At 50.1% G+C, this 23,484-nt stretch overlaps 1 protein-coding gene and 2 non-coding genes across 3 annotated transcripts; all 3 read left to right on the top strand.

Annotated features, from left to right (window-relative positions):
* Window positions 1-303: 303 nt before the first annotated feature.
* Window positions 304-14,845, top strand: rpusd4 (RNA pseudouridine synthase D4). The gene is made up of 7 exons (XM_033014624.1): window positions 304-487; window positions 1,489-1,654; window positions 5,653-5,854; window positions 11,762-11,855; window positions 12,564-12,714; window positions 13,467-13,564; window positions 13,952-14,845. The coding sequence occupies exons 1-7, from the start codon at window positions 356-358 to the stop codon at window positions 14,165-14,167; spliced, it is 1,059 nt and encodes a 352-aa protein (XP_032870515.1). The 5' UTR covers window positions 304-355; the 3' UTR covers window positions 14,168-14,845.
* Window positions 14,846-19,591: 4,746 nt separating this feature from the next.
* trnae-cuc lies at window positions 19,592-19,663 on the top strand. The gene has a single exon. It is a non-coding gene; the product is annotated as a tRNA-Glu (tRNA).
* A 3,749-nt stretch (window positions 19,664-23,412) lies between these two features.
* Window positions 23,413-23,484, top strand: trnae-cuc. The gene has a single exon. It is a non-coding gene; the product is annotated as a tRNA-Glu (tRNA).

A 23,484-nucleotide genomic window follows, 5' to 3' on the forward strand; every position in this document is an offset into this window, starting at 1 on the left:
TCCAGGGGGCGGGGCTGTGTCCAGGGGCGGGGCTGTGTCCAGGGGGCAGGACTACGGCCAGATGGCGGGGCTTGTTTTATGGGCCGGGCTATGGCTAGCGGGCGGGGCTTGTTTTATGGGGCGGGACTTGTTGTATCGGCCGGGCTATGGCTAGTGGGCGGGGCTTTGTTTTATGGGGCGGGGCTATGGTCGGGGGCAGGGCTATAGTCGGAGGCGGGGCTATGGTCGGGAGCGGGGCCGTTCGGGGGGCAGGGCTAGGGCCGGGGGCGGGGCCATGGGCAGGGGGCGGGGCTGGGGCCAGAGGACTCGTTGCCTGGTCGCCACTTCCGGCGGTGCGGGAAGTCCGGAAGTGGTGATGGCGCGGCCGTTGGGCCGGTTGCTGCGGGCGCGGGTGCGCAGCGCGCGTGTCGGTGTCGGTGTCGCGCCCGCGGTCACGATCACGGCGGCGGAGCTCGCGGCCCGGCTGCGGCGGGAAACGGAGCCTCAGGTAATGGCGGCCGGACCCGCGTTGATGCTGCTCGGTTCCTCCTTCCCCATCTCCACCTCTTCCCTCCCCCCGTCTTCCCTCTCCTCCCCCCCCCCCCCCCGTCTCCCTCTCCTCCTCCCCCCCCGTCTCCCCACCCCCCCCGCCTCTCCCCCCCCGTCTCTTCTCCCCCCCCCGTCTCCCCTTCCCCCCCGTCTCCCCTCCCCTCACCCCCCGTCTCCCCTCCCCTCCCCCACCGGCTCCCATCCCCCCCCCCCGTCTCCCATTCCTCCCCCCCCCGTCTCCCCTCTCCCCCCCCCCCTTCTCCCCTCCCCCCCCCCCCCTGCTCCCCTCCCCCCCCCCCCCTTCCCCCCCCCCCCCCCCCCTTCTCCCCTCCCCCCCCCCCCCCTTCTCTCCTTTCCCCTCCCCCACCTTCTCCCCTCCCCCCCCCCGTCTCCCCTCCCCCCCAACCTTCTCCCCTCCCCCCCCCCTTCTCCCTCCCCCCCAGACCGTCTCCCCTCCCCCCCACCGTCTCCCCTCCCCCCCAACCCGTCTCCCCTCCCCCCCAACCGTCTCCCCCTCCCCCCCCAACCGTCTCCCCTCCTCCCCCCCCCCGTCTCCCCTCCCCCCCCCAGTCTCCGCTCCCCCCGTCTCCGCTCCCCCCCCCCCGTCTCCGCTCCCCCCCCGTCCATCCCCCCACCTCCGTCTCCCCCCCCCCGTCTCCCGCTCCCCCCCGTCTCCGCTCCCCCCCCGTCTCCGCTCCCCCACCCGTCCAATCCCCCCACCTCCGTCTCCCCCCCCCCCCATCTCTCCCCTCGCCCCATCTCTCCCCATCCCTATTCCATCTCCTCATCACTGTCTCTATTCCCTCCTCTCCTCCCCATCACTCCTCTCCTTGATCTCCCCCACTCCTGCCCTCTTCCCCACCCTTCTTGCTCCAACTTCCTCCTTTCCATTCCCCTCCATCCAGCCGCCCAACCGCCCCATCTTCCCTGACTCTCTGCTTCTCCTTCCTTTGGGACCAGGAAGGGAATAGCGAGCCACCCAGCGTCGGGCAGCAGCTGAGGAAACTGACCCGTCCCCTACAGCGGGTCCATCCCAATGTGCTGGCCAAGGTGTTGAGGGAGCGTATGCTCTTCCAGAGCCCAGACCTGGTGGTGGTGGATAAACCGTATGGGCTCCCGATGGAAGGTGAGGCATGGCCAGGAGTTGTGTGTGTGTGTGTGTGTGTCCAGGAGTGTGTTTCATCGGGCGATACAATCGACATGAAAGAAAGGCAGCGTACAGTGATCTAACCCGCCACAGTGGCGTCATCTGCAAACTCGTAGATGGTGTTGGAATCATAAGAGATAGGAGTAGAATTAGGCCATTTGCCCCACCAAGTCTACTCTGCCATTCAATCATAGCTGATCTATCTCTCCCTCCTAACTTCATTCTCATGCCCTCTCCCCATAACCTCTGGCACCTGTACAAAAGAATCTATTTATCTCTGCCTTAAAAATATCGACTGACACAGCCATCTGTGGCAAAGAATTTCCACGGATTCGCTACCCTCTGACTGAAGAAATTTCTCCTTATCTCCTTCCGAAAAGAACGTTTTTTAAATCTGAAGTTACTTAGAGCAGCTTGTATTCGAGTCTACTCATGAAAAGGCAACTCTGGATTTGGCATTGCGTAACAAACGCACTAAAACTCCCTTTGGTTAGGCAGTTTAAAATAAAGGATTCCTTAGGAGGTAGTGATAATGATATGATAAAATCCAACCTGTAATTTGAGCGGGGGATGATTAGATCAGGTATGTAAGGGAGACTACAGATGCATGAGGGAAGAGCTTGCTGTAGCTGATTGGAAAGGGACTAGCAGGAATGACGGTGGAACAGCAATGGCAAGAATTTCGGAGGAATAATTTGGAAGCACCAGGATCTTTTCTTTTCAAAGAGAAAAAAGATTCTAAAGTGAGAAGAAGGTGACCTTGGCTGACAAGGGAAGTCAAAGACAGTATAAAACTAAAAGGCATATAATATTGCAAAGATTAGTGGGAAGCTGGAGGATTGGAAAGATTTAAAAAAACAGAAGGTGACTACAAAAGCAATACGGGGAGAAAGGATGAAATATGAAAGTAAGCAAGTCTCTAATATAAAAGAGGATAACAAAAGTTTCTTCAGATATATAAAGAGTAAGAGAGAGACAAAGGTGGACATTGGACCACTGGAAAATGATGCTGGAGAAGTGATAATGGAGAATAAAGAAATAACAGATGAACTGAATAGGTATTTTATGTCAGTCTCTGCAGCGCAAGACACTAGTGACATGCCGGAAATTGAAGAGAGGGGGCAGAAGTTCGTGCAGTGGCGATTACTATGGAGAATGTGCTTGGGAGGCTGATAGGTCTGAAGGTCTCCAGATGGACTACACCACATGGTTCTGAAAGAGGCGGCTTCAGAGAATGGTCAGTTCAGTTTAGTTTATTGTCATGTGTACCGAGGTACAGTGAAAAGCTTTTCTTGCATGCTAACCAGTCAGGGGAAAGACAATACTTGATTATAATCAAACCTTGTAAACTGTATAGAAACATGATAAAGGAATAACGTTTAGTGCAAGGTAAAGTCTGATCAAAGCTAGTCCAAGCGTCATCAATGAGGTGGATGGTAGTTCACAACTGCTCTCTAGTTGTCGTAGGATGATTCAGTTGCCTGATAACAGCTGATGAAACTGTCCCTGAATCTGGAGGTGTGTGTTCTCACACTTCTCTGCTTTTTGCCTGATGGGAGAGGGAAAAAGAGGGAGTGACCAGGGTGCAACTCGTCCTTGTGGAGGCATTGGTCGTGATCTTTCGAGAATCAATAAAGTCTGGAGTGTTTCCAGAGGATTGGAAAATTACAAATGATATGCCACTGTTCAAGAAGGGAGTGAAGCAAAAGATTGGAAACTGTAGGCTGGTTAGCTTGACCAGTGGTTGGTAAGATTTTGGAGTCCATTATAAAGACTGAAATTTCTGAGTACGTAGAAGCATATGAGAAAATGGATCGAAGTCAACATGGTTTTGTGAAGGGGTGGTATTGTCTTAACAAATCTGTTAGAATTCTTTGAAGAAGTAAATAACAGGATAGACAGTGAATGTTTTTTTATCTGGATTTTCAGAAGGGCCTTTGATAAGTGAGGATGCTAAAGAAAATGAGAACCCATGGTGTTTAAGAAGGAACTGCAGATGCTGGAATATCGAAGGTAGACAAAAATGCTGGAGAAACTCAGCGGGTGCAGCAGCATCTATGGAGTGAAAGAGATAGGCAACTTTTTTGGGCCGAAGCTCTTTGGGTTTCGGCCCGAAACGTTGCCTATCCCCTTCGCTCCATAGATGCTGCTGCAACCGCTGAGTTTCTCCAGCATTTTTGAGAACCCATGGTATTTGAGGGAAGAAACAAGGCAGGATGGCAGAAGGAAAAGAGTGGGAATAAAGGGAGCTTTTTCTGGTTGGCTGCCAGTGACTAGTGTTCGCAGGGGGTCAGTGTTGGGGTCGTTACTCTTCCCATTGTATATTAATGATTAATGATTTGGATGAGGGAATTAAAGGCTTTGCAGATATCAAGACAGGTGGAAGTGCAGGTAGTGCAGAAAAAGCTAGAACTCTGCGGAAGGATTTAGTCAGGTTGGGAGAGTGGGCAAAGAACTGGCAAATGGGATACAGCGTAGCAAAGTGCAGAATCATGCATAAAGGCATGAGACTAATTCCTAAATGGGGAGAGGATTTGGAAATCAGATGTATTTTTTTTATTTTATTTTTTTTAGGTTAATTGACTGTTTATTTTTATTTTTTAAATTATTTTTATTAGAAGTAAGGACAATAATGTAGTACATAAGTATCTAATACATCATGAGATAATACAGTGCCTGTACAACTTTTTTCAAATTTAACCAAATAGAACAGAAAATGAGTAGTCAAGATAGAAGATAAAAGAATATCCTAAGCCGTAGTGTTAGTTTGTGAGATAGTAAAGAAAACCCAAAGAAAAGGTAGAAGGAGACAGAGTAGAAAAAAGAGAAGAAAAAAAATAAATAAATAAAGACATAGGGAGACAGAAAGGAAATAACAATATGGAGATTGAGAGAGATATACCTATTTAATATCTTTATCCACCCTTCATCCGGTTCTGAAACGTTTAATTTCTAAGGTGTTGCACCATATGCTTGATAAAATTAGACCAAATCATTAAGAATTGGTCTGTTTTGCCTAACAGGAGGAGTCTCATTTCTTCAAGATGTAACATTTCAGACATATTTGTTATCCACATTTTGAAATGTGGAATCAGAGATGTAAAGGAACTTGGGAGTGTTGGTGCAGGATTCCTAAAAAGTTAATTTGCAAGTTGATTCAGTAATAAGGAAGGCAAACGTAACGTTAGCATTTATTTCGAGAGGACTACACTTTGTAAGCAGAGATGTAATGCTGAGGCTTTGTAAGGCACTGGAATATTGTGGGTAGTTTAGGGCCCCATATCTGAGGAAGGATGTGCTGGCGTTGGAGAGGATCCAGAGGACGTTGAAGATAATGATCCCAGGAATGATTGGTTTAACAAATGATGAGTGTATGATGGCTCTGGGCCTGTACTCGCTGGAGTTTACAAGGACGAAAGGGAACCTCACTGAAACTTAACGAATAGTGAAAGGCCTGGATAGAGTTGATGTGGAGAGGATGTTTCCGTAGTGGGAGAATCTAGGAGCAGAGGCCATAGCCTCAGAATAAGTGGACGTAGCTATAGAAAGGAGTTGAGGAAGAATTTCTTGAGTCGGAGGGCAGTGAATCTGGAAATTTTTGTCACAGATGGCTGTGGAAGCAGAGCATTGGGCAATTTTTAAGGCGGTGATTGACAGATACTTGATTAGTACAGGTATCAAAGGTTATCGGGAGAAGGCAGAAGAATGGGGTTGAGAGGGAAAAATTGATTTGTCATGATTGAATGACAAGGTAGACTTGATTGCCTGAATGTCCTAATACTGCTCCTATGGCTTATGCCTGACCCCAGGGGTGTGTGCATGACGGGACAGTGTGTAGCGGGCTTCACTCTGTGTGTCTGACCTCACGGGTGTATGTGTGTGAGGGGACAGTGTGGAGAGAGCTTTGTGTGTGACAGGACGGTGGGTGTTACTGAAGAATTAATTTCTGCCTCTCTTCCCCCACCCTCCCGGTGCAGACTGCCCCAGTGGGGGCCCCAGTATCCGGGCAGCGTTGCCGGCACTGGCCCAGATGCTGTACGGGATGGGGACAGGGTCCCTGCACCTCTGTCACTGGCTGGGCAAGGACACGAGCGGAGCGCTGCTGCTCGCCCCCCACCCAGCCTCAGCCCGGGACGTCCAGCTGCAGCTCCGCACCCAGCAGCTGCTGCCCACCTTCTGGTGAGTGTCCGAACCCTTCCTCATCTCGGAGAAAACCCGCGCGGTCACGGGGAGAATGTACAAAGTCTGTACGGACAGCACCCATAGTTGGGATCGAACCCGGGTCTCCGGCACTGCTAGCGCTGTAAGGCAGCAACTCTACCTCTTTGTCACCATTAATGGTGTTTAATGCAGATAAATGTGAGGTGTTGTATTTTTGTCATTCACCCAGAGCAGCACCTACACAGTTAATGGCAGGGTTCTGGGGAATGTTGTAGAGCAGAGGTGATCTAGGAGTGCCGATACAGACATCCTTGAAAAAAGTGTCACAGATAGAGTGGTCAAGAAAGCTTTCATCTGTCAAGAGTACTGAGTATGGAAGTTGTGGTGTCACGTTACTGTTGTACAAAGGCTGGTCGGGCCGCATTTGGAGTATTGTGAGCAAATTTGGGCTCCATATCTAAGGAAGGATGTGCCGGCTCCGGAGAGGGTCTAGAGGAGGTTTACAAGAATAATTCCAGGAATAAGTGGGTTAGCATACAATGAGCATTTGACTGCACTGGGTCACCACTCGCGAAAGTTTAGAATGTTGAGGGGGAACCTCATTGAAACTTACAGAATAATGAAAGGCATAGGTGGAGAGGATGTTTCTACTGGTGGGACAGACTAGGACCCGACGTCATAGCCTCAGAATTAAAGGGCCCTCTTTTAGAAAGGAGGTGAGGAGGAACTTCTTTAGTCAGAGGGTGGTGAATCTGTGGAACTCATTGCCATAGATGGCTGTGGAGGCCAAGTCAGTTGATCTTTTTTTGGCAGATAGATAAATTCTTTATTAGAACGGCTGTCAAGGGTTATGAGGGAAAAAAGCAGGAAAATTGGATTAGGAGGCAGAGATAGAAGGGAGAAAAGTAAAAGTGGAAGGCAGAGATTTCAATGGCAAAAATCAAAAAGGCCCACATTACATCATGATTCCATAAGGGCGAAGAATGTTAAAACAAGGCTGCAAGCTCTGTGCCTTAATGTGAGCAGCATTTGTAATAAGGTAGATTAATTGAATGCGCAGTTTGTTGTTAATGGATATGATATAGTTGGGATTACGGAGACATGGCTCCAGGGTGACCAAGGTTAGGAGCTCAACATGCAGGGGTAGATTCAAGTCAAGTCGAGTCACATTTATTTATATAGCACATTTAAAAAACAACTCTCGTTGGCCAAAGTGCTTTACATTTGTTATAAGAATAGTATAAACAAACAAACTACATACATATATACATATAGCCCTCGCTCAGTAGACGTCAGGAAAGGCTTGGGAGTATAGATAAGTTTTTAGTCTCGACTTAACGGAGTCGATGGAGGGGGCAGTTCTGATGGGAAGGGGGATGCTGTTCCACAGTCTACAGCTGCAACCGCAAAGGCGCGGTCGCCCCTAAGCTTATGCCTAGACCGCGGGATATTCAGCAGCCCCAAGTCGGCCGATCTGAGGGACCTGGGGTTTATTCAAGAGTTTATTGTCATGTGTCCCAGATAGGACAATGAAATTAAAGTGCAATGGGTTATTAATGTTCAGAGTTTTGTACGAGTTGAGTTTAGTAGCCTGATGGCTGTGGGGAAGACGCTATTTCTGAACCTGGATGTTGCAGATTTCAGGCTCAAATTCAGAATTCAATATTCAGGAAAGATAGAGAGAAAGGAAGAGGAGATAGCGTTGCATTGCTGGTTAAAGAGGAGATTAATGCAATGGTAAGGAGAGACATTAAATTGGATGCTGTAGAATCTGTATGGGTAGAACTGCGAAATGGCCAAAGGCAGAAAATGCTTGTGGGAGTTGTGTATTGACCACCAAATATATCAGTGGTGAGGTTGGGGATAGCATCAAACAGGAAATTAGGGGTGTGTGTAGCAAAGGTACAGCAGTTGTCATGGGTGACTTTAATCTACATGGAGATTGGGCTAACCAAATTGGTAACATTGAGGAGGAAGTTTTCCTGGAGTGTGTCTGTATACACATATTTCTAAGCCAATATGTAGAGGAACCAACTAGAGGGCAGGCTATCCTAGACTTGGTATTGTGCAATGAGGAAGGATTAGTTAGCGATCTTGTTATGCAAAGCACCTTGGGCAATGGTTACCATAATATGGTGGCATGCTGCATTAAGATGGAGAGTGACATGGTTAATTCAGAGACAAGGGCCCTGATGAGGGAATTGGTGAGGATAGACTAGCAAATGATACTTAAAGGGTTGAGGCTGAATATGCAATGGCAAAGATTTAAAGATTGCATGGAAGAATGACAACAATTGTTCATCCCTCTCTGAAGTAAAAATAAAACACAGAAGGCGACTCAACCGTGGCTAATGAGGGAAATTAGGGATAGTGTTAAATCCAAGAAAGAGGCATAGAAATTGTCCAAAGGAAGCAGCAAACCGGAGGACGGAGAAATTTAAAATTCAACAAAGGGGTTAATTAAGAGGGGGAAATAGAGAACTTGTGGGGAATATAAAAACCTCTGTAGAGATGTGAAGAGGAAAAGATTAGTGAAGACAAATGTAGGTTCCTTACAGTCAGAAACGGGTGAATTTATAATGGAGACAAGGAAATGGCAGACCACTTTGTTTGTGTCTTCCTTGGTGAAGACAGAACCAATCTCCCAGAAATACTAGGGGACCGAGGCTCTAGTGGGAAAGTGGAACTGAAGCAAATCCACATTAGTCAGGAAATGGTGTTAAGTGAACTGTTGGAACTGAAGGCAGATAAATCCCAGGGCCTGATATTATTATTATTATTAAAGCTTTATTTCAGACACAGGTCCATATAACACATCAAACAGTACAAAGAAGTACAAAGATACATTAAAAAATTGCATATTAGCCTAAAATATATATAAGCTATTGCACCAATGCCGTCTTAGCCTAGAAGTGAATCTATAGCAGCTTTTCAGAGGGCTGACTAGGGCTTCAATTATGTGGTAGTCTGCATCCCAGAGTACAAGGTGGCCCTAGAAATCGTGGATGCATTGGTGATCATTTTCCAATGTTCTGTAGACTCTGGAACAGTTCCTGTGCACATGAGAGTAGCTAATGTAGCCCCACTTTAAATAAAAAAGAGGGAGAGAAAACAGGGAATCTTGAGGTGAGGTTGAGGTTAGTGTTGTGCAATGTTGTTGGGAAGAGCCTGTTCCTGAACCTGGAGCTCATGGTTCTCAAGTCCGCGACCATCTTCCTGACAGTATCAGCGATACGAGAGCGTGGCCAGGGTGCTGTGGGTCATTGGAGATATTGGCTGTCTTTTAGAGGCAGTGTCCCATGCACATCCCTTCGATGGTGGGGCGGTCAGTACGTGATGGACCGGGCAGTGTCCACCACTGTGTGTATTCGACTCTAGATCCCTTCGATGGTGGGGAGGTCAGTACGTGATGGACCGGGCAGTGTCCACCACTGTGTGTATTCGACTCTAGATCCCTTCGATGGTGGGGAGGTCAGTACGTGATGGACCGGGCAGTGTCCACCACTGTGTGTATTCGACTCTAGATCACTTCGATGGTGGGGAGGTCAGTACGTGATAGACCAGGTAGAGTCCACCACACTCTGTGGCCTCTTGTAGATCCCTTTGATGGTGGGGATTATGTTGTGTCGTGGACTAATGTGTTTGTGCTTTTTAAATTTTTTAAATATGTTTTATTTATTTATTATTTATTTATTTTTTATGATACTTGACTAAGGAAAATTCATTTCGTTGTCGCTAATATGAGATAATGACAATAAATTGAATACAATACTAGACCAAATAGACCCTGTCACACGGGAGGCCTAGTCCCCCAACGCAAACCTTCCCCAATGCAATATTCCACCACTCACCCGTTCCCCCAATGCAACCCGCCCCCCCAACGCAATATTGCACCACTCACGCATAGCCCCCAACTGTGCAGGCACGGCTCATTTCCCCTCATCCCCCAGCACTCCCTCCCCCTCCCCTTCCTTCACACAGGAGAGGGAGGAGAGGGGGGGGAGAGAGGAGAGGGGGGGGGGGGGGGGGGGAGAGGAGAGGGGGGGAGGGGAGAGGGAGAGAGAGGCGAGGGGGGGGAGAGAGGGGGGGGGGGGTGAGAGAGGAGGGTGGGAGTCGTTTATGCGTGTTTGCAGGTATCTGCTTTTTCTCGTTGTCTATGCTTTGGTTGGCGCTTACTTTTTCCGCTCCCTCCTCTCTCCCGCGTGTTTCCTCTTCTCTCGAGAGAGAGTGCCTTTTTAATTCAACCCAAACAACCATTTGCAGGCAGTGCTTTTTTACTTCCAACTAACTATATTTTCATTTTCAAACCAAATTAAGGGTACTCACAGTGCTGTAGACATTTGTTCAGTGTCATTCAGAGCTCAGAGTGACAGAGACTAATTGACAGAGCTCCAGCTTGCAGAGACTAATTGAGGCACACCACTTCCTGGTTTTATAGTCCCTTCTCCTGCCTCCAGCGGGGGCAGCATGGAATGGGGAATTTTGTAAAAACATTAATATCTCTGTCATATTTCATCGACGGGAAAAATCCTCGGCACACATACGGCGGAGGGGGGCTCTGAGCGAGGTGGCCAAAAATGACGGCCGTAGGTGGTGGCGTTCTCTCGGAAATCGCAGCACAGATCGCCAAAACCGGTCAAGAACAGAGTTTTAGTAATATAGACAATACAATACAAAACAATAGGAAGTCAGTACCTGTGATGGACCAGGCGTTGTCCACCACTTTTCTGTAGCCTCCTGTAGAACAGAAGGTGTGAGACAGGATTCAAGAGTTGCAAATAGTGAAGCCAGAGGGAGGAAAGCAGCGGGAAGGGTTGGTTGGGAGGGGGAATGTGTTGGGAGGGGGGTGGGATGTGTTGGGAGGGGGGTGGGATGTGTTGGGAGGGGAGTGGTGTTGGGGGGCGGGGGGAGTGAGTGAGAGAGAGAAATAGGTGTGAGTCCAGGTGGTGCACTGGGGAGGGATTGGGGGGGAGAAAGGCAGGGTGCGGGAGTAAACTGGGCGGGGGCTGGGTTAGGTGAGATGCTACCTTAAACTTCAGAAGTACGGGAATAGAAGTTGGAAGGTCATGTTGCACTTGTATAAGACGTTGGTGACGCTGCATTGGCAGTATTGTGTTCAGTTCTGGGCACCATTTTGTAGGAAAGATGTTGTCAAGCTAGAAAGGGTGCAGAGAAGATGTATGAGGAGAGACCGCACAAGCTGGGACATGTCACTGGAGCCTGAGGGATGAAGTTATGTACGTTTATAAAATGACGAGGGGCGTAGAGAAGGTGGATGGTCACAGTCTTTAGCCACCAGGGGAGGGGAGTGTAAATCTAGAGGGCACAGGTCTAAGGGGAGAGATGTAAATGGGCCGGTTCTCCACGGTGGGTGTGTGGGACGAGCTACCGTTCAAGTTCAAGTCAAGTGAGTTTATTGTCATGTGTCCCAGACAGAACAATGAAATTCTTGCTTTGCTTCAGCACACAGAACATGGTAGACATTTACTACAAAACAGATCAGTGTGTCCATATACCATAATATAAATATATACACACATGAATAAATAAACTGATGAAGTGCAAATAACAGATAATGGATAATTAATAATCAGCGTTTTGTCCGAGCCAGGTTTAATAGCCTGATGGCTGTGGGGAAGTAGCTATTCATGAACCTGGTTGTTGCAGTCTTCAGGCTCCTGTGCCTTCTACGTGAAGGTAGCAGGGAGATGAGTGTGTGGCCAGGATGGTGTGGAAGGGGGGAGAGAGGCCGGCGCAGTTACAGCATTGAGACGACATTTGAGCAGCAAAGGCGATGGGAGTGGTAGGGGCCAGACCCGGGATGATGGGACGGGCGCCAGGAGGCATCGGGGAGGAGATGGGCCAAAAGGCCGTGCTCCTCCCGCCACAAGCACTGACCCTCCCTGTGTCTCTTCCTCCCCCCAGGGTGGTGACAGTGGGGGTCCCGGTGCCGTCGCAAGGAGTGATCGACATCCCTCTGGTGGAGCGAGAGGCCAGCAGGCCCAGGAAGCACTTCAAGGTCAGGGCCATACATAAAGCACATACAAATTATACTGTACAAAATGCTGGAGATTCCCAGCAGGACGTGCAGCATCTCGGTGGAGAAGGAGTGGGTGACATCTCGGGTCGAGACGCTTCTTCAGGCTGAATGTCACGGGAAAGGGAAATGAGATATAGATGATGATGTAGAGAGATATTGAACAATAAATTAAAGATATGCAAAAAAGTTTCATCTTTTTTGCATATTTTTCATTCATTGTTACAAATCTCTCCACATCATCGTCCATATCTCTAGTTTCCTTTCCCCTGAATTTGACGTGACCGAATAACCTAATTATTCAGTAATTACACAAAGCGTACAAATGTCACACACCTCGCACATAAATCTCATGCAAATAACTCAGAAATCACTCTTAAAGTGCTCTCAAATAATTCCATAATGACACTCCTCGGGCCCTCCTCTCTCCCCCCTCCCTCTCTCAAGGGCCTAAATCTCTAGTCCCGAGCCCCGACGCGCGCGCCAATCTTACCCAGTCCCTCTCTCTCCCCCTCCTCCCCCCACTCCCTCTCTCCACCCCCTCTCTCTCTCCCCCCCTACCTCTCTCTCCACCCTCCCTCTCTCTCCCCCCTGCCTCTCTCCCCCCTGCCCCTCTCCCCCCCAACTCTATCTCCCCCCTCCCTCTCTCTACCCCCTCTCCCCTTCTCTCCCTCTCTCTCTCTCTCTCAGATGGCTCTGGCTCCCCGGTTTCGGGTGGGAGAGGCGGAGGGGCAGCTGGTGAGCGTGGGTGGCGATCGCTCTGCGTTGCCGGCTGTGACACGTTACAGGGTGCTGGCGACCGCTGGGCCCGCCGCCCTGGTGGAGGTGCAGCCCCTCACAGGTGGGTCCCCGCCACGTGTGGGCGGGAGGAGGAGTGGGGGTGACAGTAAGGAGAGGACATTGCAGAGACGGGCAGGAGTGTAGGGTCCGGAGGGGTTCACGGAGGGGAGGAGGGGGTGATGGGGACAGGGATGGGATTTGGGTCTGCAGGGAGTTACAGAGACCAGGTGGGGAGTTGAGGCCAGGGGGGTGTTACAGATAGGGGCAGGGTGTAGGGTCCGGAGGGTGTTTCACAGCCTGGGAGGGGTGTAGGAGCAGGGAGGGGTGGAGGGAACAGAGGGGGTGCAAGAGACGGGGAGGAGTGTTGGGGCCGGAGAGGGTTTACAGAAATGGGGGTGGGTGCAGAGGCCAAAGGGGTTTACGGAGACTGGGTGGGTGCAGAGGTTGGAGGGGTTACATAGACAGGGTGGGTGTAGGGGCTGGAGGGGTTACATAGACTGGGTGGGTGCAGAGGTTGGAGGGGTTACATAGACTGGGTGGGTGCAGAGGTTGGAGGGGTTACATAGACAGGGTGGGTGTCGGGGCTGGAGGGGTTACACAGACTGGGTGGGTGTAGGGGCTGGAGGGGTTACACAGACTGGGTGGGTGTAGGGGCTGGAGGGGTTACACAGACTGGGTGGGTGTAGGGGCTGGGGGGGTTACACAGACTGGGTGGGTGGAGGGGTTTACACAGACTGGGTGGGTGTAGGGTTAGCGTACCTGGCAGAGGGAGACTGCCGCCGGTGTGATCCTCTCCCTCTCTCTCCCCCCCAGGGGTGAGGCACCAGGTGCGGGTCCACATGGCCCAGGCCCTGGGCTGCCCCCTCCTCGGTGACCACAAGTACTCTCGCTGGAGCAGCCTGGAGCCGCAGGTGGGTGACGGGGAGGGGGTGTTAGGCAAGGGGTGGGGGCGTCGGAGAGAGGGTGAGGTGTTGGGGGAGAGGGAGGGGGCCCTGGTGATCGGGCGCTGGGCTCTGTGGGGGGAAATGTGTTTTGGTGCCCTGGGGGAGGGGTGTTGGGTCACTGCGGAGGTCAGGGGTCGGAAGGTCGGGTCTGGTGTGAAGGGGGTCGGTCTCAGCGAGGGCCGGCGTGGGTCATGGGTCAGTCATGGTGGGGGTCAGGGGTCAGATCTCGGTGGCACAGGAGTTGGATCTCGGTGAGTCAGAGGTCACATCTTGGTGGGTGTGGGGTCACACCTCGGTGGGTCAGGTCAGGGCTCAGACTCTCCACCCACTAACCTACCTCTCCTCTCCCCACAGACTCTCCCCACGCGGCTGCTGAAACTCCTGAGTCTCTCCCAGCCCCAAGCCCGGGACCTGGGCCTCCACCTGCACTGCCGGCAGCTCCTCCCCGCCCCCGAGAACCCCCTCCCCCTCCCCCACCGCCTCCCCCCACCCCCCGCACACTTCCTGCACTCCCTCAGGAGGCTGCGGCTCCCCTTCCCCCGAGTGGACAGACCCCCAGAGACAGACTGATGAGGCTGGTGTGGGGAGAGAATTATACCCTCAGGAGGGCATCCTCCACCCCCTTTTCCATTCCCCCACCCTCCACTCTTCCCCTGGCCCTTAATACGACAGACCCTCTCTAACAGACTGGGGGGGGGGGGGGGAGAAAATTATTCACCCGCAGGATGGGCCATTAGTCTCCTCTCTCCCGTCCCAGACTGCGGAAAAATTGGAGCGAAGGGGGGAGTGAAGGATTCGCAGACGCCTCTTCCCCTCTCTCTCCACCCTTACACCAGCCAACGCTGGAGGGTTGGGGGTGGGAGGGAGAGACTGATTCACAAAGCAGGACAGACCACAGAGACCTCTCTCCTCCCCTCCCTCCTTCCCCCTCTCCAAGTCTGCTGGGGGATAGGGCAGTTGCTTCCAAGATGGCTCACAAACCAGGCACATTTTTTTTTTGTGTGTGCGCTAGTGACAGAAACAGATCTACAATCACATATTACAATCGCCCCACACTCTTATAATCTCTACTCCTACAGCAACATTTCTTCTTTCTTTACTTTGCACTAAACGTTATACCCTTATCATTGAAAATGGCTCGATTGTATTTATATTTTGTCTTTCTGCTGACTGGTTAGCATGCAACAAAAGCTTTTCACTGTACCTCAGTACACCCGACAATAAACGAATGTGAATTTAACGATGGAATAACGGGGTGAGCTGTCAGACGGGCGTGTGGTGGTTCCATGGGGGTGGAGCGGGGGAGGGGAGTTCACTGTCACCACCACTGGTGCGGGAGTTGCAGGTCCATGGGGAATCCTCAGCATCAACGGCACAGCAAGTGGGCAACACACCCACGGTAATATGCATGCGGGGCGCATAAATCATGCAAATGGAGCATAAGTCATGCATGTGTTGCATAAATTATACATGTCATCTGGGCTGTACAGTGGCACAGCGGTAGGTTTGTTCCATTACCACGCCAGGGACCCGGTTTTGATCTGGACTATGGGTGCTGTCTATACGGAGTTTGTACGTTCTCCCCATGACCTGCGCAGAGCTGCCAAGTAGTACGGATTTTCTGTATTTTGTACGGAAATGCCATTAGAATACGGATGTAGGATTTTGTGTTAAATACGGATTTTAAATACGGAGTTCAGTTCAGTCTGAAGAAGGGTCTCGACCAGAAATGTCACCCATTCCTTCTCTCCAGTCGCTGCCTGTCCCGCTCCAGGTTTAAACACAGCGCTGTCAGTTTAACCCGTGTGAATTTAAACGAAGAGCTGTCGGCTACAGCGCCATGGGTTCTCGAAATAGCGCTACCATCTGGAGCGCTATGGGCTTTACACATAATAAATTTTATTTATGGCCGCCTTTCAAGAGTCTCAAGGACAAAATAGCGTCATGGGCTTTACATATAGCGCTATGGCCACAGCGCTATGGGTCACAGAATGTTCAGGACAATTCTCGTATAACAATGAGTCTTTGGAATTCTCTTTCTCGGTGGTTGTCAAGCCTTTGATTATCTTTCAGGCAGTGGTAGAATTCTGCATATGCCTAGTGGTGAAAGGTTACCAGTGGGATTGCAGTTACATTGGGATTGGCCTTGATTTTACACAACGGTGGGTGGGCTCAAGGGGGAGAGAGGGAGGGAGGGAGGGGGGAAATAGGAAGAAGGAGGGAGGGAGGGAGAGAAAGGGGGAGGGAGAGGTGGAGCGAGTGCTGCGTGGGTTTACTCCGGCTTTCACCCACACTACAAAGACGTACCGGTTTGTAGGTTAATTGGCTTGGTATGAATGTAAAATTGTCCCTATGTGTACGATAGTGTTATGAACCTGTCCCAAGAAGGCCAATTTTCAGATGTCTGCTGGTGACTGTCAAGTTGCTAGCAGTCGCCTGAAAAACGGGCGACTGTCAGAGTAGAACGCGTATGTACACACACTCACATCGCAAAGGCGGGGGACATGACAAGAGCGGGAAGTGCTGTCTGAAATTCACACGGTGCAAAGCCAAGGTGATACAGACACACACCGCGATGAACAGGAAGGTTGGCGTTATAATTAAGATGGCTAAAGCACAGTGTGCGGTAAGTCCTTTAAAAGGGGGTGGGGAGGGGAAAGGGGGGGGGGGGGGGGGGGGGGGTGGAGAGAAGGTGTGGAGACAACTTTTAAGAAGCCAGAGATACACGGCTGTGAAGCTCGGCGGACATTGAACATTACCGGGCGGTTATCCTTGGTTCTGAAAACTGCTGCTTATGTTTTTTTCCCCCAATGAGCCAACGAAATTCACCGGTCAGCACCGGCTACAACCTACAAGAACCTTCGACCTCCTGGCAGCCCACCTACGGCACGAGAATTCTTGCTACTCTCCATGGCGGTTTCATTCTAGTCGCCGCTAATTTTTCAACATGTTGAAAAATTTGCGGCGAGCATAATGAGGCCGCGACTAGTTCCCAGAATGCGGGAACTCCTCACGGCCATGAAGGCGACCGCCCGCGAACATGGGGTGACCATGTGGCGATTGCATGGTTCACTGCAGTTGCCTAAAAAGTTGCCTAAGTGGGACAGGCCCATTACTGAGATAAGGAAGTGTATGAGATCAAAAGAGATGGAGGTCAAGGAAAATGTAGAATAGACCATTAGATCGGAGAAGGTGACAACAAAGCAAACAGAGATACAATGTCATCGGGAACAGTCACTGGTAGAGAACTGGGAGGGGAAAAACGGGATGGGGAGGGGACAGAGGGAAAGCAAGGGTTATTTGAAGTTAGAGAAGTCTATAGTCATACTGCTGGGGTGTAAGCTGCCCAAGCAAACTGAGGTGTTGTTCCCCCAAGTTGCACTGAGCCTCACTGACAACAGAGGAGGCCCAGGACAGAAAGTTCAGCGTGGGAATGGGAGGGGGAGATAAAGTGTTTGGCAACCGGGAGGTCAGGTAAGTTTCGGCGGACTGAGAGGAGGAGGTCAGCGAAACAATTGCCGAGCCTACGCTTGGTCTTGCCGATTTTTCGGAGTCATAGGGTCACAAGTGTCAGGAGTAGAATTAGGCCATTCGGTCCATCAAGTCTACTTCGCCATTCAATTATGGCTGATCTAACTTTCCCTCTGAGCCCCATAACCTGGCAGATGCAGTTTAATGTGGACTAATGTGAGGTTATCCACTTTGGTAGCAAAAACGGGAAGGCAGATTACTATCTAAATGCGTCAAGTTGGTGAAAGGGCAAGTACTGTGGTATCTGGGGGGGGGGGGGGGGGGGGGGGGGGGGTGCAGGTACAGCAGGCATTGAAGAAAGCGAATGGCATGTTGGCCTCCATAACGAGGAGTTGAGTATAGGAGCAAAGAGGTCCTCTGCAGTTGTACAGGGCCCTAGTGAGACCACACCTGGAGTATTGTGTGCAGTTTTGGTCCCCTAATTTGAGGACGAACATTCTCGCTATTGAGGGAGTGCAGCGTAGGTTTACAAGGTTAATTCCCGGGATGGCGGGACTGTCATATGCTGAGAGAATGGTGCGGCTGGGATTGTACACTCTGTAGTTTAGAATGATGAGAGGAGATCTTATTGAAACATATAAGATTATTAAGGGTTTGGACATGCTAGAAGCAGTAAACATGTTCCCAATGTTTGGGGAGTCCAGAACCATGGGCCACAGTTTAAGAATAAAAAAAGCATAAGGCAAGAAGAGGAAACACTTTTTTTCGGAGAGTTGTGAGTCTGTGGAATTCTCTGCCTCAGAGGGCGGTGGAGGCAGGTTCTCTGGATACCATATAACAATTACTGCACGGAAACAGGCCATCTCGGCCCTTCTAGTCCGTGCCGAACACTTATTCTCCCCTAGTACCATCTACCTGCACTCAGACCATAACCCTCCATTCATTTCCCGTCCATATACCTATCCAATTTATTTTTAAATGATAAAATCGAACCTGCCTCCACCACTTCCACTGGAAGCTCATTCCACACAGCTACCACTCTCTGAGTAAAGAAGTTCCCCCTCATGTTACCCCTAAACTTCTGTCCCTTAATTCTCAAATCATGTCCTCTTGTTTGAAACTTCCCTACTCTCAATGAAAAAAGCTTATCCACGTCAACTCTGTCTATCCCTCTCATCATTATAAAGACCTCTATCAAGTCCCTCCTTAACCTTCTGCGCTCCAAAGAATAAAGACCTAACTTGTTCAACCTTTCTTTCAATAGAGAGCTAGATAGGGCTCTTAAAGATAGCGGAGTCAGGGGATATGGGGAGAAGGCAGGAATGGGGTACTGATTGGGGATGATCAGCCATATCACATTGAATGGCGGTGAGGGCCAAATGGCCTATTCCTGCACCTATTGTCTATTGTCTCAGCATTACATCCCTGTTTTAGTATACACGCCCTCTTGAAATAATTGAGTTTGATTTCTTTACTAATGATTTGACTTGGAGAATAACTTTTGGGAATCCTGCACCAGCATTCCCAAGTCCCATTGCTTCGACGATTTCTGGATTCTCTCCCCTATTTGAAAATAGTCTGGAAACAGTAGATGAGGTTGGAGGAGGTGCAAATGAACCTCTGCCTCACCTGGGGTCCTTGGACGGAGTCGAGGGAAGAGATACAGACAGACATGTTGCATCTCTTGCAGTTGCACGGAAAAGTACCTGGGGAGGGGGCGGTTTGGGTGGGATGGGACAAGTTAACCAGTGAGTTGCAGAGGGCATGGTCTCTGCGGTAAGTCAAGTCAAGTCACATTTATTTATATAACATTAAAAAACAACTCTCGTTGGCCAAAGTGCTTTACATTTGTTATAAGAATAGCACAACAAAACAAACGACATACATATATACATGTACCCTCACTCAGAGGACGTCAGGAAAGGCTTGGGAGTATAGATAAGTATAGAATATAGGAAAGGGGTGGAGATGGAAATATATGACTAGTGGTGGGATATATTAGTAAACCAGCATATGTGGTTCCTTATAATAGGGAGGAACTGCAGATGATCATTTATACCAGTGATAGACACAAAGTGCTGGAGTAACCCAGCGGCTCAGGCAGCATCAATGGAGAAGAGGAGTTAAAGAAGGGTCTCGATCCAAAATGTCGCCCATTCCTTCTCCCCAGAGATGCTGCCAGTCGCACTGAGTTAATCCAGAACTTGTGTCCATCTTTGGTATAAATCAGCATCTGCAGTTCCTTCCAATTCCAATGATCTGCAGATGCTGGATTACTAATATAGACAGAAAGTGCACATATCTATGTTCTCCAGATATGCTACCCGTATTTTGTCTTTCTCCTAGACACACTTGTTTGAGTCGGGAGAGCAGACGTAGGCAGAATATTGCAGCTGTAATTTTAGCAGAGTTATGGATGAGGAGACATTTGTTCAGCTGGTGTGTTGTTGGGGTGGAAAGTGGTGAGAATGAGTGTGAGTAATTGCAAGAGGAAGTAGTACAATGTCTGACTCAGTGGCAGCTTCCCTGGTGGTCTAGTGGTTAGGATTCGGCGCTCTCACCGCCGCGGCCCGGGTTCGATTCCCGGTCAGGGAAAGGCAGCTTTTGGTCCCACTGCTTTGCTGTCCTTCACACAAGGAATCTCTCTGGTGCAGGAACACGGAACTGCAGATGAAATGTGCAGGAAGGGACTGCAGATGCTGCTTTTAACCGAAATTAGACACAACAAAGCTGGAGTAACTCAGCGGAACAGACAGCATGCAGATGTGTTGTGTTCAAAAGGGAACTGCAGATGCTGGAATATCGAAGGTACACAAAATTGCTGGGGAAACTCAGCGGGTGCAGCAGCATCTATGGAGCGAAGGAAATAGGCGACGTTTCGGGCCGAAACCCTTCTTCAGACTGATGGGGGGTGGGGAAAAGAAAGAAGGAAAAGGGGAGGAGGAGGAGGAGCCCGAGGGCGGGCGGATGGGAGGGTGGGAGGAGACAGCTAGAGGGTTAAGGAAGGGGAGGAGACAGCAAGGGCTAGCCAAATTGGGAGAATTCAATGTTAATGCCATAAGGACGCAAGGTCCCCAGACGGAATATGAGGTGCTGTTCCTCCAATTTCCGCTGTTGCTCACTGTGTTGGTGCAGGTGCAGATGTGTTGGTTTAGTTTAGAGATACAGCGTGGATACAGGCCCTTCGGCCCACCGTGTTTACGCTGACCAGCGATCCCCACACACACAACCCTGCACACACCAAGAACATTTTACCATTACCACAAACCAAACCTGTACGTCTTTGGAGTTTGGGAGGAAACCGGAGATCCCAGAGAAAACCCACGCAGGTCACGGGGAGAACGTACAAACTCCGTACAGACAGCCCCCGTAGTCAGGATCGGACCCGGGTCTCCGACGCTGTGAGGCAACAACCCTACGCTGCGCCACCTGTTACAAGAAACTGCAGATGCTGCTTTACAAATATAGACACAGAGTGAGTGCCCCTATTGATGTTGTACACAGATGCTTCCTGTCCTGCTGTGTTACTCCAACATCCTGTGTATTCAGTTTGCTGGATCCTGGACATATTCAGCCACGATCACATTGAATGGCGGTGCTGGCTCGAAGGGCCGAATAGCCTACTCCTGCACCTATTGTCTTTGTATCTATGAGATAAGGAATTGAAATTCCATGAGTCTTGCCATCCCCATCCCCTTGTCTGATGTGAGCAGAAGGATCCCGAACCGAAACGTCGCCCGTCTCCAGAGATGCTGCCTGAGCCGCTTCGTTACTCCGGCACTTTGTGTGTGTCTGAGGTTCTTCATCGGTGGTGTGAAGGAGTCTACTCCCCTCACGGCGGGAGTGGGAGCTTCTGACGTGGGGGGAGACAGAGTGAACTTGGCTGCCGAGAGTAGACAAGTTCCATGGTCATCTCTGACTTTTGAATCCAGCTTCCCTGGTGGTCTGGAGAAACAAGGAACCGCAGGTGCCAGTCTCGAAGGAAAAGACTCAAAGTGCTGGAGTAACGGCAGTTCCGAGATGAGAAAACATTTTTCACACAGAGTGGTGAATCTGTGGAATTCTCTGCCACAGAAGGTAGTTGAGGCCAGTTCATTGGCTATATTTAAGAGGGAGTTAGATGTGGCTAAAGGGATCAGGGGGTATGGAGAGAAGGCAGGTACAGGATACTGAGTCGGATGATCAGCCATGATCATATTGAATGGCGGTGCAGGCTCGAAGGGCCGAATGGCCTACTCCTGCACCTAATTTCTATGTTTCTAAGCCAGCGGCTCAGGCAGCATCTGTTGAGAACATGAATGGACAGGTGGACTCTGTGTCTTTTTTTTTTGTAAAGCAGCATCTGCAGTTCCTTGTGCTTCTCAGGAGAACATTTACAGGTGACGTTTAGGGTGTGGATATGTGGAGGACATGGACAGGTGCACTTTGTGTGTATATTTGTAAAACAGCACCTGCAGTTCCGTGTTCCTCCACCAGGGAGATCCCTTGTGGGGCCAAAAACTGCCTTTCCTTGACCAGGAATTGAACAGGGGCCACGGCGGTGAGAGCACCGAATACTAACCATTAGACCACCAGGGGAGGTGCCACTGAAGCAGACATGGTGCTATGTGTAGGAAGGAACAGCAGATGCTGCTTTACTAATATAGGCACGAATTAGAGTGTCTTTGAAAACTCCAAACTCCTACTGCCCCTGTCCCACTTAGAAAACCTGAACGAAAACCTCTGGAGACTTTGCGCCCCACCCAAGGTTTCCGTGCGGTTCCCGGAGGTTGCAGGTGGTTGCCGGAGGTTGCAGGCAGTGGAAGCAGGTAGGGAGACTGACAAAAACCTCCGGGAACTGCACAGAAACCTTGGGTGGGGCGCAAAGTCTCCAGAGGTTTCCGTTCAGGTTTCCCAAGTGGGACAGGGGCGTTATTAGAGTAACTATCACCAACATCTTCTCCTGGTCCACCCACATTGAAGCGATGACCAAGAAGGCACAGCAACGCCTCTACTCCCTGAGAAGGTTTAGGAAGTTCGGCATGTCCCCAACAACTCTCGTCAACTTCTACAGATGCGGCGTAGAAAGCATTTTATTGGGGATGCATCACAGCATGGTTTGGGAACAGCTCCATCCAAGACCGCAAGAAATTGCAGAGAATTGTGGACGCAGCCCAGACCATCACACAAACCAACCTCTCTTCCATCGACTCCATCTACACTTCACGCTACCTCGGCAAGGCCAGCAGCATAATATAGGATGAATCACACCCTGGCCACTCCCTCTTCTCCCCTCTAACATCAAGTTCACATTCATTGTCACATGCAAAAGGTATTGAAGTGTGAAAACGCACAACTCCAGATTCAGGGACAGTTTCTTCCCAGCTGTTATTGGACCACTGAACCATCCAACCACAACCAGAGAGCAGCCCTGAACAACTATTTACGTCATTGGAGACCCTCGGACTATCTTTGATCGGACTTTACTGGCTTTATCTTGCATAGAAACATAGAAAATAGGTGCAGGACTAGGCCATTCGGCCCTTCGAGCCTGCACCGCCATTCAATATGATCATGGCTGATCATCCAACTCAGTATCCTGTACCTGCCTTCTTTCCATAACCCCTGATCCCTTTAGCCACAAGGGCCACATCTAACTCCCTCTTAAATATAGCCAATGAACTGGCCTCAACTACCTTCTGTGGCAGAGAATTCCACAGATTCACCACTCTCTGTGTGAAAAATTATTTTTCTCATTTCGGTCCTAAAGGATTTCCCCCTTATCCTTAAACTGTGACCCCTTGTTCTGGACTGCCCCAACATCGGAAACAATCTTCCTGCATCTAGCCTGTCCAACCCCTTAAGAATCTTGTACGATTCTATAAGACCTCAATCTTCTAAATTCTAGCGAGTACAAGCCGAGTCTATCCAGTCTTTCTTCATATGATAGTCCTGCCATCCCAGTGAACCTTCTCTGCACTAAACAGGGTTCGCGTTATTCCCTTATCATGTATTTGTACAATGTAAATGGCTTGATTGCAACCTATTTTCTTTCCGCTGACTGGTTAGCATGCAACAAAAGCTTTTCACTGTACCTCGGTACGCGTGACAATAAACTAAGTGCACATATCCATGTTCTCCAGAGATGGTGCCAGAGACACACTCGGCTAGACACACCGTTGTTTGTCGGGAGAGCAGACGTAGGCAGAATATTGCAGCTATAATCTTCACAGAGCCCCATAGAGTTGAGTTAGGGATGAGCAGACACTTGTTCAGCTAGTGTGTGTTGTAGGTGTGGAAAGTGGTGAGAATGCGTGTGAATAATTGCAAGAGGAAGTAGTACAATGTCTGCCTCAGTGGCATCTTCCCTGGTGGTCTAGTGGTTAGGATTCGGCGCTCTCACCGCCGCGGCCCGGGTTCGATTCCCGGTCAGGGAA

The sequence above is a fragment of the Amblyraja radiata genome, chromosome 43 (genome assembly GCF_010909765.2).
Source record: "Amblyraja radiata isolate CabotCenter1 chromosome 43, sAmbRad1.1.pri, whole genome shotgun sequence".
Lineage (NCBI taxonomy): Eukaryota > Metazoa > Chordata > Chondrichthyes > Rajiformes > Rajidae > Amblyraja > Amblyraja radiata.

Bases quoted from the DNA above. Each gene is read 5' to 3' on its own strand.
- rpusd4 (XM_033014624.1), top strand. From the start codon at position 356: ATGGCGCGGCCGTTGGGCCGGTTGCTGCGGGCGCGGGTGCGCAGCGCG. The intron at 1,655-5,652 runs GTGAGGCATGGC...CTCCCGGTGCAG, and splicing joins GTATGGGCTCCCGATGGAAG to ACTGCCCCAGTGGGGGCCCC. The intron at 5,855-11,761 runs GTGAGTGTCCGA...TCCTCCCCCCAG, and splicing joins CAGCTGCTGCCCACCTTCTG to GGTGGTGACAGTGGGGGTCC.